Source organism: Balaenoptera acutorostrata, chromosome 14 (genome assembly GCF_949987535.1).
Source record: "Balaenoptera acutorostrata chromosome 14, mBalAcu1.1, whole genome shotgun sequence".
Taxonomy (NCBI): domain Eukaryota; kingdom Metazoa; phylum Chordata; class Mammalia; order Artiodactyla; family Balaenopteridae; genus Balaenoptera; species Balaenoptera acutorostrata.
The window spans coordinates 15,679,114-15,697,824 of record NC_080077.1 but is presented as its reverse complement, the minus strand read 5'-3'; the positions used below and the strand labels follow the sequence as shown (position 1 = coordinate 15,697,824).

The following is an 18,711-nucleotide window of genomic DNA, read 5'->3' as shown; positions in this document are numbered from 1 at the left end:
AAAAAATTGAATTTGGGGAATTTAGAGTCTGTGTGTCCATTAGTAACATGCTGGTATTAGAGCAGGCTTCCATTTAGCAGTCGCTGAGGTTAAAAATCCAGGAGCCCCTGAGAGGCTTCTCCACCCAGATCCCACCAATGGCACAGTAACCCAGGAAGAGAAACATGGCCTAGATGCTGGGAGGCCCTGGCATAAGCCTTCTGGTGGTTTGGCTGTCAGTTGACTGTAATGACTGCTTATCTAGGGCTTGCTTCTTGCCCGAGGCGATGGAGCTTTATGTGCATTATCACTTTATGCAAGTCTGGGCTTCTCTGACTGCAAACCCCAGGCATCAAGTGGCATGCCCTCCTGTCAGAGTAGAGCCCTGCTTTTCAGGTCTTGGTTTATGGCATAGTCCAGGAAAGGGTTTCTACTCCCCGGTGTTTACATCTTCATGTGTTTCCTAATTTAAAGGAAGATAAGACTGAGGTAGCCCCCGATGTCAACCAAAAGGGACCTTGGCTGCAAAACCTGGAAGACTGAGAAGATCTTTATGTGCCTGAGTTGGTTCTTTCTCTGTTCTCTTTTCTCTTTGGTGTTCTCTGAATGAGGAAGTCAGATGTGACTAGAATAAACCTGAGTCAGGATGATGATATGTGTGGCATCAGTGTAGTGGCACAATTCATGTGACCGTGTTCATGCCTATCCCTTTTGTAGATCACATTTTTATATCTCCTGCACGTGCATTGTCTCATTTAATCCTCTTAACATCTCTGAGGTAGATAAGATGCAAAAATGTATACACATTGATTAGACACAGGAATCAGTGTAGAAAGTCCTTTGCTCAAGGACATAGAGCTAGAAATCCAACCTAGCCTATTTTGAACACACCTGGTTTTGTCAAATCTCAACTGGTATTCTTACTATTTTTAATTATTTTCAAGAACATCTTCCTGTTTAACTTTTACAGTTGAATTGTCTGTACTGTTTTGTCCCTATTCACTTTTATTTCCTTTCTCTTAAATCTGGACTCTAAATTTAGAGCTCAAATGTCTTTGCTATTATATTTGACTAAATAAGAGTATTGATGTGACTTTTTATGTTAACGCCTCTTATGAATCCTCTATTCTATACCTTACATCAGTTGATTTCAAAGATACAGCTATCTGGCAAATCTGTGGTTAAGGCTTGAAATAATTTTAAAGTTTCTGTTATTAGTTCAGGTCCAGGTTTTTCAACATAATATAATACTATTGTGCCCAACTAAGCAAGATTTAAAACTCTAAAATTAAAGAGGGCAGAAAGAAAATGGGTTTATTTTGGCCTGGAAAATTCAGCTGATTAGATTTTGTTTTTTAGGAAATATTCCCAAAATACAGGAACGCATAGAGTACTATGATAAACACCCATGGAGCACCCTCAGTCTAGCAAGGCCTTCCCTTGTGCCGTATTTGCTTTAGAAATTCTTTTTTTTTTTAATTTATTTATTTATGGCTGCTTTGGGTCTTCGTTGCTGTGCATGGGCTTTCTCTAGCTGCGGTGAGCAGGGGCTACTCTTCCTTGTGGTGTGCGGGCTTCTCTTTGCAGCGGCTTCACTTGTTGCGGAACATGGGCTGTAGGCGCAGCGCGCAGGCTTCAGTAGTTGTGGCACGTGGGCTCAGTAGTTGTGGCTCACGGGCTCTAGAGCACAGGCTCAGTAGTTGTGGTGCACGGCCTTAGTTGCTGCGCATCATGTGGGATCTTCCCGGACCAGGGATCGAACCCATATCCCCTGCATTGGCAGGCGGATTCTTAACCACTGCGCCACCAGGGAAGTCTCTGCTTTAGAAATTCTTGAAAGCATAAAGGCGTTACAAATAATGCTGAGTCCCCTGATATACCCCTCCCAGTTGCATCCCGCTCTGTGGAGAATGGCACAGTGATGTGCTCGTGTACCAGTTCTCCAGGGTGAGGACAGGGGAGGGAGAATCTGGGATTTATAGTGTTTGCCAGTTTCTCTGGTGTAAACACACCCATCACTGCAGATTCAAGCTACTAAGAAGACATCACTGAACATGGAATTAGGAAGAGATGTACAGAATTGGCTCAGAAAAGCCAGTACAATCTGGCTCAAAATACCACTATAACTATAACTGCTATCCAAGACTTGGTGTTTCATTCCCAAGTATGATCTTTGTTGCCATGACTATGTATGTAAGTATTTATTTAAAATACAGGGCTTCCCTGATGGCGCAGTGGTTAAGAATCCACCTGCCAATGCAGGGGACACGGGTTTGATCCCTGGTCTGGGAACATCCCACATGCCGCGGAGCAACTAAGCCCATGCACCACAACTACTGAGCCTGCGCTCTAGAGCCCGTGAGCCACAACTACTGAGCCCGTGAGCCACAACTACTGAAGCCCACGTGCCTACAGCCCATGCTCCACAACAAGAGTAGCCACCGCAATGAGAAGCCCGTGCACCGCAAGGAAGAGTAGCCCCCGCTCGCCGCAACTAGAGAAAGCCCGCACACAGCAATGAAGACCCAGTGCAGCCAAAAATAAATAAATAAATAAATAAAAATTAAAAAAAATAAAATACATAGCATGCTTTAACTTATTTCAAACATGGCATAAATCGTGTCAACCTTTTAGAAGTTTTTTTCTCTCAACGTTGCTTTTGAGAGTTATAGCTCTACTTTGCTTATTTTAACTGTGATATAATATTCCATTGGGGGATACATTACCTTGCATTTTGCCAATTGCAGTTAAGACTAAGCCTCTTTTCTTGTTTTTTGGCCACTTTGATTTCTTCTGTGAATTTCTGGTTTATACCCATTGATCATTTTTCTGTCAGGATGTTTCTTTTTCTTTTCTATTTTTTTTTTTTAAATACCTGTACCTATTTATTTATTTATTTGGTTGCACTTAGTTGCGGCAGGTGGGCTCCTTAGTTGTGGCATGCGAACCCTTAGTTGCGGCATGCATGTGGGATCTAGTTCCCTGACCAGGGATAGAACCCAGGCCCCCTGCATTGGGAGTGAGGAGTCTTAATCACTGCGCCACCAGGGAAGTCCCAGGATGTTTCTTTTTCTTAGGGTTGTGTAGGAGTTCTTGATGAATTCTTCCTGGAGATCGTTGTGGATTATGTGAGTTGTAATCCTCCCTTAGTATGAGACTTGTCTTTTAACTTTAATTATGGTTTCTTTGAAAAGAAGTTGTAAAATTCATAAGTTTGACTACTCTAAGTAAATATAATATTTATAGTATGTGGATTTTGTGTTTGTTTAAAAAATTACCTCCTACTCTCAGTTCATAAACATACTCTATATTTTTCCTGAAAGTCTTAAAATTTTGCTTTTCACTTATGTCCTTAATCTAACTAAAATTGATGGAAGTATGGTTTGTGGTAGGAAATCCAAATCCTTATTTTCATATGGCTAGCTGATGGTCCCATCACCATAGGCTGAAAAGTACATCCTTTTTGTGCCGATTTGTAGTTCCACATTCCTCCTAGGTGAGGTTTATGTGTATGTATGGTCCTGTTTCTGGGCTCTGTGTTTTGTTTTGTTGGTCTCTTTGTCCGTCCTTACTCCATACCACATTGTCTTAATAATTAAATCCACACTGCTCTTCTTCAACAATGGCTTAGCATTTCTTAACTCTTTGCACTGCCAAGTGATTTTTTTTTTTTTGCATTTATTTGTCAAGTTCCATGAAATACTCTGTTGGGACTTTTATTGGTATTTGATTTAATTTTTAGATTAATTTTGGTAGAATTGACATCTTCGCAATATTGTCATTCTATCTGTAAAAATATCTCATCAATCAAGCTTTTCTAAAATGCCCTATAATAATGTTTTATAGTTCCTCCATCACATTCATACATGTGACTTTTAAAAATTTATTCTTTTTGATGTTATTTTTGACTAGAATAATTCTTCTATTTTTAAATTAGTCATTATTGTCATGTAGGAATGCTTTTAATTTTTATATGTTGATACTATATCCAACTAACTCTCTAAACTGTCCCATCAGTTCTAATAATGTTTTATAGATCCTTTTGGATTTTCTATGTAGACAGTAGTGTCTGAAAATGAGGAGAATTTTTTGTCTTCCTTTACAGTTCTTCTACCCCTTATGTTTTTTTCTTGTCTTACTGCTTTGGGTACGTCTTTCCATACAAAGTTGATTAGATGTTGGCATTCTTATCTTTTTTCTGACATTAGCAGGAATGCTTTAACTGTTTACCATTAAGTATGATGTTTGTTCCAAGACTTAGATAGACACTTGTTTCTATTTTGCTAAGATTTTAGTGTGAATGAAAATTGAATTTTATTGAATACATAATCATCCTGTAAGAAAATTAGCATATGATTTTTCTCCTATTCTTAATGTGGCAAATTATATTAATGGGCCTTCTGATTTGGATCATATATACACTACTAGAATAAACCCTACCTGGCCATGATGTTTCATGTACTTATGCATAATGAGTTTGATTTGTATTTTTTTAAGAACTTTTTCATGTATGTTCATAAATGACAGTAGTGTATGATTTCTTTCCTTGTACTGTCTTTTTTTTAAAGTTACTTTTTTTTGTTACCTTTTTTTTAAATTAAATTTATTTATTTATTTATTTTTGGCTGCGTTGGGTCTTCGTTGCTGTGCGCGAGCTTTCTCTAGTTGTGGAGAGTGGGGGCTACTCTTTGTTGCAGTGCACGGGCTTCTCATTGCAGTGGCTTCTCTTGTTGCAAAGCACGGGCTCTAGGCACACGGGCTTCAGTAGTTGTGGCACGTGGGCTCAGTAGTTGTGGCTCGCGGGCTCTAGAGCGCAATCTCAGTAGTTGTGGCGCACGGGCTTAGTTGTTCCGTGGCATGTGGGAACTTCCTGTACCAGGGCTTGAACCCATGTCCCCTACATTGGCAGGCAGATTCTTAACCACTGCACCACCAGGGAAGTCCCCCTTGTACTGTCTTTGTTCGGTTTTGGTGTATTACTAGATTCAAATTGTTATTTCACAAAATCTTCCAAAATGAACTGTTTTGGAATACAGTTGAGATTTCATTTTTGCTTTCTTTTTTATAGCCAAATCTTTCTCTCATAATCCCTTTAACAGCCTGGAAATTCAAGACTCTGGTTTGGTGTCTGGAAGAAATTCCCAAACGGTCAGGAAATAAGCTTAGTCCAAGAAACCATTTTCCCCATTTTAACTTGCTCCTAAACTCCCAAAACTTGGGTTTTTTTTAACTGCATATGAAAGAAGAGATGTCAATTGTTTTTACACAGCATCCCTCTCTTGGAATACAGAAGAGTTATCCAAACTGTAATTTGAATCTTTCTTTAATGATGAAGAGTGAGGAAGCAGAGACCATTCCTCCATACTGGAATTCTATTTTTAAATTATTTTTTAGCAAGTTAAAATCGTAAGCTCTCTTCCTTCCTCAAAAGATGAGAGTAAAATTTTCCTTTTTCCTTCAACCCTTTCTCTTTATTCAGTATACCTATGTTGAGTCACTACTGTGTGTAAAACACTGGGCTAAGTCTAGTAGTATAAAGATGAATGACATCATTGTGTAGCAGAGGCAACAAGTCATATAATCAAGGAATGAATAAAATGCTTTGCGAACGCTGAGGAACAAGCAATTAATTTTGTCTGAGGGGCTAGTAAAAGCATCACAGAGCAAGTAACTTATGTCTTAAGACAAAAAAATTATTTGGGCCATGCTTTTTTTCTCCTTTGAAATGTAATTTAAAAAGCAAATCATGGGATACATACAACAATAAGGCAGGGAAAGGTGGAGGAAGTTATCTTTTCTTTTAATGCCTTTTCACACCACCAAAATGTCTTCAACTACTGCACAATGGTAGAAATATATTTTTACCTGCAGGCTTTCTTCTTGTTGACTTTTCAAGACCAGTGCTAATGTATCAGTGAAATTAATGGAGCATTTCGTACTATTAACCTCACCCCATTTTCTATTCCCTCATGCACGTGTGCCTCTGTGGATGCAAACAAGTTAAAATGCCAGCTGACCTAGTTGGGTGGGTGGGAAAAGGAAGTGGTGCTTAGAGTCTATTGCACACTGGAAGGGGAGAGGCCCTGTTCCTGAATCTTGTTCAGTGTAAGGCAATAGAATCTTCAAGGTCGTATTACAATTCCTGACTTCAAGTCCACATCAGTGGTCAGAGAAATTCTTACCTGGAATATGTTCTGTAAAAGAGAACTGTGTTTCCTGTAACTGCCCATCCAAACAAGGGACTTGAACTCAAGTAAGAAATCTTATTTTCTTTTTCATAATCCTACTCAAAAAGGAGGAAATATTTGGAACAGTTGCTCTGGGAAAAGGGAAAATACCCCAAACCTGAAGGTAGAATGACTCTAATTTTAGCTTTGAGTACAAAACACAATCTATGAGTCACTCCTTCCTGCTACTGTACTTGTAAAGTTGTTCATTAGTTACACTGATGCAATGAGAAACCTAGTCCCCACCCCGCTAGGCTGTAACTCTAGAATGACAGTCTGTTTCTGGTCTTTATGGAGTCCCTTATCTCCCACATTTCATGGCCCCATCTGAGTTCCCATAGTACATGATGTATTATTTTATGTTTAGTCGTCTTCCGTATCTCCCACACTCCCCGTTGTTCACCAAACACCAGCCAGTGGCTTCCTTTCTACACCTCACATAAGAACACACCATGTTCATTCTGTCCTTAGACTCACTATCAATTTCTTAAATGACTTTCTCTTCCAACCTTCCCCAAACTCAGATATCACCTCCTCAGAGAACATTCCATGACTGCCCCAATGCTCCTCCACCACCACCCAGCCTCAGTTGCTCTCTACCACATTGTCCTCTTTATTTCCTTCATAACATAGTACAATATCATATTCTGTTGGGTTTGTCTTGTTTTTCAGTAAAACCAATACTTTACTGTTTTTTCACATAAACATTCTTATTAAGCAATATTGTACTATGGTGTGTAAGTTTCTATTGGTAAAAGAATGAAATCTCATTTAGTTTCTTTTTTTTTAATTTTATGTTATTATAGTAAGAGCGCTTAACATGAGATCTACCCTCTTAAATTTTTAAGTGTTCAATACGTTATTGTTAACTTAGCTACAATGTGGTACAGCAGGTTCAACCTGTTTAGCTGAAACTTTATGCCTGTTAATTAGCAACTCCTTCATTTACTCTTACCCCCAACCCCTGCTAACCACCATTCTACTGTCTGATTCTATGAGTGTGACTATTTTAGATTTCTCACATAAGTGGAATCATGTACGATTTGTCCTTCTGTGACTGGTTTATTTCACTTAGCATAATGTCAAGGTTTTTCCATGTTGTCACAGAATTTCTTCTTTTTTAAGGCTAAATAATATTTCATTGTATATATATATACCACATTTTCTTTATTTATTCATCTTTATCCATTCACAGACATTTAGGTTATATCCACATTTTAGCTATTGTGAATACTTCTTCAATGAACATGGTAGTGCTGATATCTCTTCAAGATTTTGATTTCAATTTTTGTAGATAAATACCCCAAAGTTGGATTGCTGGATCATATGGTAGTTCTACTTTTAATTTTTTGGAGACCCTCCATACTGCTTTCCATAGTGGCTGCACCATTTTGCATTCCTATCAACAGTGTACAAGAGTTCCCATTCCTCACATCCTTGCCAACATTTGTTGTCTTTTGTTTGATATTGTGTTGTTTATTTCTTCAGTTATTAACACTTATCACTCCTGATCGGAACATAAGCACCACAGGACAGAGCCTTTGTCCATGTTCTTTACCCCATCACCTCAGTGCCTATAGTAGTGCCTGACACACAAGGCTTTCAGTAATTACCATGTTGAATGGAGAACAAACAGGGTGGTTGGCCAACTGTATCAGGATGATTGCTCTGATGACAGAGCTTGAAAGACTACTTCGTCCTCGCTGGTTCCATTATTTTAGAAAAGGGCTGTAAAGGAAAGTGGGCCAAGTGATTCACACAAGGCCTTCCAGGTAGGCAGTACGAGGTTGAAGACACTGTGATGCAGAGTCTAGCCGTCAGCTTTCTTGAGTCGATCAGGAAACAAATCTTTCAATAGATGTGTTTATCATAGAGTGTGGGACTGGGATTCAAGAGCCCTGATACTAACCCCAGCTATGCCATTAATTATTAGCTGTGTGACCTAAGGTAAGCCACCTCCCTTTTATGAGTCATGGTTTTCTCACCTTAAAATTAAGGGGTAGGACTGGAAGGTATCTGAGCTCCTTCCCAGCTCTGGTTGTTGAGCAATGAAGGCCATTCATTTATAGGTGAGCCATACTAGAGCCTGGGTGGGTCCCCTGAGACACTTCCTCCTACCAGGAGATTCAATCTGGAGATGAAATTAAAGCTCAAAGGGTAGCTTGATGAGTGTAACATTGAGAACACAGGGAGTTAAATATTGTCTAGGAGTATTTCTGTTAAGCCTTGAGAAGTAACATGATGGATTCTGCTCAAAATTCTTCTGTGCTCAGAAAGAGGATTGATATTGAAAGACCTGGATACAAAACCTGTATCCAGGGCACTCCATCCTCCAGTAATGGAAAACACTGGTCCAGATATGTTGCTTCCTTGGCTGTTCTTTTTCTTTGATCTTTTCTCTTACTTCATCCAGTATTTAGATCCTAATGATTAGATTTCAACTGCCTTTAATTTAATCACACCCATCTTTCTATAAAAGATATTGATACAAATATCAGAACTATATTTAAACAAAACAAAAATAATCTTACAGATGGTATGTTTTTATAGGAATATTAGGAAAGGATGTTTGAAATTGGGACTATTCTGAAATCATGCATTGGTAAAGTTCCTTTCAAAGTACAAGATAGATGCATCAATGGATTTTAATGTAACAGGATATAGTATATAATGGTTTCAGACTCCAACAAACCTCTAAGAAACTACCATTTGTTGAGTTTCAGTGTCTTATCAAAGAAAGATATACATACTCACCTAAAAGGCTATTAAAATACTCCTCCCTTTTCCAATGACATATTTGTGTGAGGCTGTTGAACGCAGAGCAGATATGAGCATCCATCTGTGTTCTATTAAGGTAGATATTAGAGATTTGCAAAAATGTAAAACAGTGCTGCTCTTCTCATTAAATTTTGTTTTGTTTTATAAAATCTATTTTTCACAAAAAGTTATTTGTATTAACATGTACTAAATTTATAATTTATAATTAAATGAATTGATCTTTTTAAAATTATACAGCAGTCTTAATTTCTAATAAGTGTTGATATAATCCACATAAAGAATTTTTAAGAGGTAAACAGGTCTTGACCCCAAAAAGTTTGAGAACCACTGCCCTGAGTAAGGAGCACCCTACGCAAAGCTCCACTTCTGTGCAGAGTTTATGGTTGGCATTGTGGTGTCTCACCTTCAAACAGGACAGGATAAATGAAGATTCTCAGGTATTTGAGGAGAACCTCTAACAAGAACAACAGAAGCCCAAATGATCAGAGGAAAGGTAGTTGAGCAAAAAGCACAGAGCAGGAAAGATAAGTCCAAAATCATCATCATCAACATCACCATCTGCCTGGAAATAAGAGAAGATTTTTCACACCCATAAAATAAGAATAGAAACATAAGAAGCATCCAAAGAGCATGTAAACACACACACCCACACTTTGAAATTAAAAGTCAGATAGTAGAAATGAAAAAATTCAGTAGAAGGGATAGAAAATAAAGATGAAGTCTCTCAGAAAACAGAACGATGAACAAGAAGATGGAAAACAGCAGAGGAAGAATGAGAAAGATTAAAGTATCTAATCTAATGGAGGGGAGGGAGTATTAAAGCCATAATTCAAGAACAGAGTTTCCCTAGCTTTTTGATCCCAGGATCTGTACATGCTTAAAAATTACTAAGTGCCCAAAAAGCTTTTTTGTTTATGATTTATGATGTTTCATTTACCATGGCAGAAATTAAAACTGAGAAACTATTAAGATATCAGTGGGGATTTCCCTGGTGGCTCAGTGGTTGAGAATCCGCCTGCCAATGCAGGGGACATGGGTTCAAGCCCTGGTCCGGGAAGATCCCACATGCCACGGAGCAACTAAGCCCGTGTGCCACAACTACTGAGCCTGTGCTCTAGAGCCCACGAGCCACAATTACTGAGCCCGTGTGCCACAACTACTGAAACCCATGTGCCTAGAGCCTGTGCTCTGCAACAAGAGAAGCCCGCACACCTCAACAAAGAGTAGCCCCTGCTCGCGACAACTAGAGAAAGCCCGTGGGCAGCAGCGAAGACCCAACACAGCCAAAAAATAAATAAATAAATTTATTTTTTAAAAAAAAGAGATATCAATGTATTCAATAATAATAATAAATCCACAAATTTCTAGAAAACTTTACTACTCTTCCCACTAACATTTTTGTGTGTGTTGGAATTGTTTTACGTTTTTACAAATCTCTTTACTGTTTGACTTACTAGAAGACAGCTGGATTCTCATATCTGCTTCTACTTTCCATTTGTGATATCACAGGTCACGTGGCCTCTGGAAAGGCCAGTGTACTCTCACAAGAGAATGAAAGTAAAAAATCTAACAGTGTCAAAGTATTTTTATAAAAATATTGACCTTACGGACTTCCTAAAGGGATCTCAAGAACCCAGGGGTCATTTTGAGAACTGACACTCAAGAACATTTCCCAGGTATTCAAATTGGCTCTGTGTATGAAAAAAACCCACCTCAAAACCAACCATCACAGCATTTCAGAACCATATTAACAAACAGAAAATGCCAAAAACCTCCATAATTGAAAAACAGGTCACATGGAACCTGGATCGCAGATCAGAATGATATTGGACTTCTCAATAGCATCATTAGAATCCATAAGGCAGCATATAGCTCCCTGAAAACTGAAGGAAAATAACTTCCAACCAAGAATCCTATATCCATCAATATTATCAACCAAGTGTGAAGGGAGAACATTTTGAAACAGAAAGAGTCTCAGAAAATGTACTGCCTGTCACCCCTACTGGAGTAGTAGAATCTCCCAAAGGAGACAAAATGGCTTAAATGGTATCTGAGAAACAAGGCATCCAACATGAGAGCTAGGGAAGGGCACCATCAGGGTCGTGTTGCAGAGAGGACCCAGCAGGCCTGGAGAGCACCTGTCCAGGTGGGAGTGGAAGGACAGACAGCTCTAGGAGGGAGGTCACCAAGAAAGAACACAGCCCATAGATGATCTGATGTTTGAACTCGGTGAGACAAGCGTTATACTTCTGGTGCAAAGTTGGAAGGTAAATTAGTGGAGTGTATTTTGAAAACAAAGCAAAAAAACAAAAAACAAAAGCATTTCAATTCCAGGGAAAACATGGTTGTACAAGAAAGGAAATGTAGTTATGGTACACTCCAAGGCTCAGCTGAGAATAATATTTACATAGCCTTTAAAGTGTAAACTCTGTGGACTTCCCTGGTTGTGCAGTGGTTAAGACTCTGCTCTCCCAGTGCAGGGGGCCCAGGTTCGATCCCTGGTCAGGGAGCTAGATCCCCCATGTATGCCGCAACCAGGAGTTCACATGCCACAACCAAGGAGCCCACTGGCCTCAACTAAGGAGCACGCCTGCTGCAACCAAGACCCAGTGCAACCAAATAAATAAAATAAATATTTTTTAAAAATGATAAAGTGTAAGCTCTGACTTTTAATCTAATTAAATTTCATAACAGAGCTTGTTGAGAAGATGGGAGGAAAGGAAGCTGGGGAAATTACGGAGTAAATATCTAAAACTGAAAAAAAATGAAAATGCATTACCAGTATGTTTGGAAACAGGGGTACATACAGCAGAAACAGCTAGGAGTTGAAAGTGTTTCTTGGGAGTGGTAGTCGAGAATGGGAAACAAAAAGCAAGAAAATGTAGAACTTTTTTTTTTTAAGTATTTGTTTATTTATTTATTTATGGCTGTGTTGGGTCTTCGTTTCTGTGCGAGGGCTTTCTCTAGTTGTGGCAAGCGGGGGCCACTCTTCATCATGGTGCGCAGGCCTCTCACTATCGCAGCCTCTCTTGTTGCGGAGAACAGGCTCCAGATGCGCAGGCTCAGTAATTGTGGCTTACGGGCCCAGTTGCTCCGCGGCATGTGGGATCTTCCCAGACCAGGGCTCAAACCCGTGTCCCCTGCATTGGCAGGCAGACTCTCAACCACTGTGCCACCAGGGAAGCCCTGTAGAACTATTTTTATCATAATTCTTGTAGAACTGTTTAACCTTTTATTAAATATGTAATACACAACTAATTAAAATAAACACTTAACATATCAGAGTACATATCAATCCAAGTTATATGGAATGCAATTTGGAAATGTGTTAACATTTAAACTGAGAATGCCTGATGACCCAGCAATCCCATTTATAGAATTGTATCCAGCCATGGGAGATCAGTTAAATTAACGATGCTACGTCCACACGATGAAATATTATGCAGTTAGTTACTTAAAATAATGAATCATTAAAAATAATATAGATTTTCATCTGAAGAAAGAGATTTCCTCCTCTGGCATATCTTTCCTTTAGAGCAGTATCTCCATGTATAGTTTTATATTTGTCAGTGTGATTTTTCACTGATGATCTGACTCTTCCAGTGGATTCCAAGCTCCAAGAGACCAGGAACCATATCTCACTTGGCTCACTGGTGTGTGTGTTCTTAGTGCTTTGCACAGTATCTGATACCTGGAAAGCTATTGGATGAATGAGTGAGTATGTGTGAGCATGCATACAGATGTGGACAAACTTCTAGAAGACTGAAACCGTTAGGTAGGGCTTATCTCTGGGTGGGAGAGTTACAGGTCAGACCTGTGTTTACACCCCTGCTCCACCATGACGTTGGGCAAGTCCCTTATCTAAGCCTTGGATTTAATGACAAGAGGTCCTCAGTTATCCAATTAAACATGATTCCTTGTAAATGCCATATAAATGTTTAAACTTCTAAGTTATTTAAAATGTCCTCAACTCTCAGACCACAACCTAATACATTCTGGCTTTTATTTTTTTATTAGTGAACTTCTGCAAGACTTGGAAAACTGTGAAAATGATCCTGTGGCCATAGCAGAATGCTTTGTGTCCAAGGTAAGCAGGGTTCGTCTCTCTGAGCCAACCAAGACAGAGACAGAGCACACATTGTTTTCATTTTAAGGTTAAAATGATCGTTGTGTTCCATATTGGCTGAGGTTCACCACTAATCTCTCTCACTCTGAGGGTTTTTTTTCTCCCCACTAGCTAGGAAAACAAAAAAACAAAAAAACCCCACAGTTCCCAGTAAGTTAGGAAATGCTAATAACTTAGTAGTTGTCCTAGAACTTGTATAGTAGCTAAATGATGTTACATATCTTTCCTAGGAAAAACTTTAATCTTGGGAAGAGGAGTGTCCAGATTAGAGAAATGTTAGAAAAATAAATACATATACAATACCACTAGACCAGTTACAAAAATCTGTTAGAATATAAATAGTATTTATATATATATGGCATTAGCCTAGTCATTAGGGGGATAAAGAGAGCAGAATTAATCTCCTGCATCTTAAAATTGCACTCTAATTTTCCTACGTTTTTCTTAAGTTGCACTGATGGTTTAGAAAAACACAAGGAAAGGATTTGAATTTTAAAGCTTAAATGACAGTTTATATTCTGTACCCAGATAAGAGAGGGAATTCTGAAACTTACAAGGGAAGCCTTTACAACAGCGGTCCCCAACCTTTTTGGCACCAGGAACCCGTTTCATGGAAGACAGTTTTTCCGGGGGGTTTGGAGGGGGGATGTTTCAGGCGGTAATGCGAGTGATGGGGAGCGACGGGGAGCGATGGGGAGTGGCAGATGAAGCTTCACTCGCTCTCCCGCCACTCACCTCCTGCTGTGTGGCCGGGTTCCTAACAGGCCACAGACTGGTACTGCCCTGCAGCCCAGGGATTGGGGACCCCTGCTTGACAACATTACTTTCTCGACACGCTATCTACTGTATATAGAATCTTACGTTTCTCTTAAAAATTCAACAGCTTTTGTTTAGAAAACCTCTAGCAGAAATTGTTTTTGAGGTAAAACTTCTTAGGATTTTTGCAGTTGTGGTTTCAAATGTACAAAGGTTGAAGCAAAGTTCATGACAGTGCTTTGGGGTCAGCCCAGAGTTAGCACCTCATTCAGAATCCTGGAGTCCGGGGTGAACTTGAAGATGTCCTCCCAGCCTGGCTGGGCTCCGCGGGGTTGTTCCACGGGGTCATTTCTGATGATCCAATGGTTTTGAATCCAAACATAACACTCTAGGTTCTACTCAAGTGTGGTTCCTTAAAGGCAGTTGATGGCCTTGTATATAAAACACTCCTGACTTGGTGGGTGCAAGTGTTCATGCCCACACACTTGCACACACAATTCTTTTCACAAGCGGCCTGTGTTATAGTGAATTCTCCTGCAGGGTAGGAATTTGGAAAAGAGAAGGAAAACGAAAGAGGAAGAAATGGGTAAAAAGATATGCTGAGTATATCAAAGAAGCTGTGTTACAATCACCACAGCACATAAACAACATAGAAGCTTTTGGAAACATTGGGGCTTTTACTGCTAACTGTAATCACACGTTGATTAAAGCTGGTCCAGCGTACGCTTAGCTCTGGCCTAATTATTCACATAAAAGTTTGTTTGTGTGCCAGGTTGCCAGCTCCCAAATCTGATTTCTCGTTGTGATGTTGCCAAGTTTAATTAGAAGACTGATTATAGCGCTCCACGCTCTCGTGTGTGAGCCGGGAATCGTGAGGGAGTGTGGGGTCTGGCACAGCCTGCTTCTTACTCAGCGCCCTGAAATTTGGAAGATGTTACACTTCCGACACACAGCCAGCGGCTAGCCTCTGGGGAGGAATGGAAAATTGCTTTAATCGAGAGGCCGTTAATGAAAGAGGTAAAGCTGGCGGCTGCCCTCTGCTTTTATCAGAGTCACTGGGGCTTCCACAGAGAATCATCTTTGACCTTGCTTTTGTGGTATGGAGAGGCGACAGGCAGAGGAGAATACAGTACTTCTTACCTGCTGCTGCCCATAGAAGAACAACAGGCGCTGTTGCTATTGAAGCCATTCTCGAGAGGGACGGGAAAAGTCCTTGCCAGGCAGACCCAGCTCTCTCCCAGCTGAGCGTTTCTCCGCTCTTCGGACTCTGGAAACACCTGGAACAGGTTTCCTTGGTTTCCTGCCTTCACCTCCACTCTCATTTCCATCCCTCACCTTGACTGTCAGCCAGGCTGGCCCTGGGCGGAATTTAGGAGGGAGACGAAGTTTGTCTTCAGAGACCCGACCTCCCCTTAACCTCCTCCTCTCCCCTGATGCACGGCCCCCTCCCCACTGGAACCTTTCTCTCTCCAGTGCCAGGCACCGCCACCGCTTACTGAAATTATCCTCAAGAAAGTGCTGGTATCAGACATTGGTGTAATTGGAGTGCATTCAAGTCAGTGTCACCTTACCCCTATGCTATTTACATAGTAAGCCTTTCTCATAGTGGCCTGTGAATAGTACTCAGGAATCAGTGAGTGTGTGTGTGTGTGAAAAGGAGAGAGGTGGGGTGGGGAGAAATTGACCTTATAGCAGAAGAAACCCTAAAATCATACAGATTTCTATACTCTGGTTATTCATTCAATAAACATTCAGATCCCCTGTGTGTTCAATTGGCCAGCCATGCCTATCGTGTTTCGGTTCTTTCATAATTAAATGTCTCATTTTGACATCATCTCTAATTGCAACTTGAAAGAGTTGAATAACCAGAAGAAAATAGAAGAAAATATCTATTTTTGTGTAATTTTTTTTGTATCATTGCCTTCTTTCTCCCTAAATACTTCTGAAAAGGACTTGTGTGCATATATCATAAGAAATAGGTGTTTAGGGAATTAAATAACTAGGAGTTATTGACTTTTGTGTAAAGCCATTATTTGAATTGTCCACAGAGCTTATAAATCTAAGATCCAATATGCATTTGCTTCTATATTAAGAATATGTCACTGATTTAAATCAAAACTGTCTAAGATAGGAATAGAGCCATGATGTCACAAAATGCACAGAAATTCAGTTGTGCAGAAGCCTTGAGGCTTTATTAGGGTAGGTGTGTGTAGGTCACATAGATGATGTAGTTTAAATACGTTTTCATTGAGGCCGTCGTGTTTAAGTTTGGTATTCCATATGATCCTAAAAGTCCTTAAATTTGAGGAAATCGGCCTGCTAATTGTTCAATCCCAGGCTGAGTGCGGCAGGAGGCAGGAAAGAAGCAAGAAACTGAAAGGGTGTGAGCAAACGCAGGGAAAGGCTCTAGCTTGGTGTTAATTTCCTAGAAGACCTTGGGCAAATCACTTTGCCCTTCTTATCGCTGGAGCCGGGCGGGACACTCCAGTGCCTTCAGGAGCTAAACAGGTGAACATAATGGGCCCAGGTGGAGGCCAGAGCCATCGAGGTACTTATGTCTCAGGGACAGAAATGTTACCTGAAACTGTAGGCCCAGGGCCAGTGGATCTAATACTTTTTCAAGAGAAGCCAGAAATCAAGATATTTTTATCTTCTAACTTCTTGAATTTGGCAATTAATTTAGATTTTTTTAAAAATACTATGCTTAAAATTTTGGCAGCATACTAGGTTGGCAAGGCCATGGGGAAACAGACACTCCTGTAATTGTGGGAAAACAAAATAGACCCTGTGGAGGAGAATTTGGCTATATCTAGCCAAATTACATCTGAATTCACCCTTTATTCTAGCAATCCTACTTCCAGAAATCTATTCCAAAAGTATAGTGAGTATACAGCATCATACAGGAGCTTGTTAGAAAGCAAATTCTCGGGCCCCACCCAAACCTACTAAAGCAGAAACTCTGGGAGTGCAACCCAGTAATCTGTGTTTTAATAAGCCCTCGAGGTAATTCTAATACTCAAGTTTGAGAATCACTGGCATAGCTTGTTTTTATTTATTCAGAAATAGGGGAGGTTATACTTATATTTAAATGTGTATGTTTAAAAAAAAATTAAAAAGGATAAACTGTAAGATTAAAAGTTGGTTCCTGATGGGGAAGGGAGGGAATAGTCTAGAATGGGAAAGATTAGAAGCCAGACTTCTTTAAATGTACATTTCCTTGGAGAGTTGACTTTGAAACCATATATCTATTTTACATAGTTATAAACCAAAGTTAAAGTTTAAAACGGTCTTCAAAGCACAGGGAGATCAGCTCGGTACTTTGTGACCACCTAGAGGGGTGGGATAGGGAGGGTGGGAGGGAGGGAGTTGCAAGAGGGAAGAGATATGGGGAGATATGTATATGTATAGCTGATTCACTTTGTTTTAAAGCAGAAACTAACACACCATTGTAAAGCAATTATACTCCAATAAAGATGTTAAAAAAATAAAATTAAAATAAAAATAAAATAAATTTTAAAAATTTTTTTAAAAATTGAAAGCAAAATGAAACAATGAGTCTAATTGCATATCCAGTTTGTGGCATGACCACACAGAGGAAATTCCAATCAATTGAAAAATATGCTATGGACAAAATACAACAAATACATCCTTAACTGTTTTCAGTAATGATATCATATATAATGGTGTTAGTATTGTTATTCTGGAATTATTGTGTATATTGTGGGATAAAGCAAATGAATATTTACATTTGTGTCACTGAGAACTGGAATTGGCAAGAGAAAGAAAATACAGAGTAAGAATGAGGCTAATTAAAAACACTGTAGTCCTGAATCTGAATTACAAGAATTAGTATGAACTAAGCGTGTATTTTAGCTTTAAAAAAACACCATATTCCTAGCTTTGTCCACTGAAAAGACCTAGGAATAATAATTAACCTAGTAGCAAGAGCATCCCTAAAACTCAGATTGTGGTTTCCACGTACTACTTCCTACCTAAAGGAATCAGGGCTCTGCGAAGAATGAGTGTAGGGAAGTAAATATACAAGATGGTCTGGAACATCTTGTCACATCAGAAAACAAGGAAGCTACTGGAGGCTGTAGGTCACGAATACTCAAGAAGAGGCTCCTACTGGGCAAAGATGGGATCATTTGAGCATCAGTAAAGATAACTAACTGAAAACAATTGAAAATCATGAAATATGTTTATATTCATGAAATCACAGTGATATATATATAAAAAAAAAACCCCAAGCCCTTTGCAGGATGTTAGAGAACCGATGCATTATTTTGAAAATCAAGGAAAAGAATCAAGCATTTATCCTGCCTTTCCCATACAAACCACAAACTGCAGGGTAACCAGTCTAAGGCAGTTCCTTTTTTGGAAAGATTTTGGCTAATAAATGAAGACAGAATAGTAGAATAGAAATATCACTGTGTTGTAACCCCTCATGAATTAACAGATCTAGGCAATAATTACCAATGGTTATTTTTTTTTTTTTTTTTTTTTATAGCTACTTTATTTATTTATTTATTTATTTTTGGCTGTGTTGGGTCTTCGGTTCGTGCGAGGGCTTTCTCTAGTTACGGCAAGTGGGGGCCACTCTTCATCGCGGTGCGGGGACCGCTCTTCATCGCGGTGCGCGGGCCTTTCACTATCGCAGCCCCTCCCGTTGCGGGGCACAGGCTCCAGACGCGCAGGCTCAGTAGTTGTGGCTCACGGGCCCAGCTGCTCCGTGGCATGTGGGATCTTCCCAGACCAGGGCTCGAACCTGTGTCCCCTGCATTAGCAGGCAGATTCTCAACCACTGCGCCACCAGGGAAGCCCTGGTTATTTTTTTTAATAAAT

The 18,711-nt window shown here is 39.7% G+C and overlaps 1 protein-coding gene across 5 annotated transcripts in view; it reads left to right on the top strand.

The window, feature by feature from the left end:
- The window catches only part of PLEKHG1 (pleckstrin homology and RhoGEF domain containing G1), a 223,337-nt gene that overhangs the window by 164,239 nt on the left and 40,387 nt on the right, over positions 1-18,711 (top strand). For all 5 annotated transcript variants that reach the window (XM_057527985.1, XM_057527986.1, XM_057527987.1 and 2 more), the window contains one exon: positions 13,002-13,071. In XM_057527985.1, the coding sequence (XP_057383968.1) occupies positions 13,002-13,071 (70 nt within the window). The remainder of the gene's footprint in view (positions 1-13,001; positions 13,072-18,711) is intronic.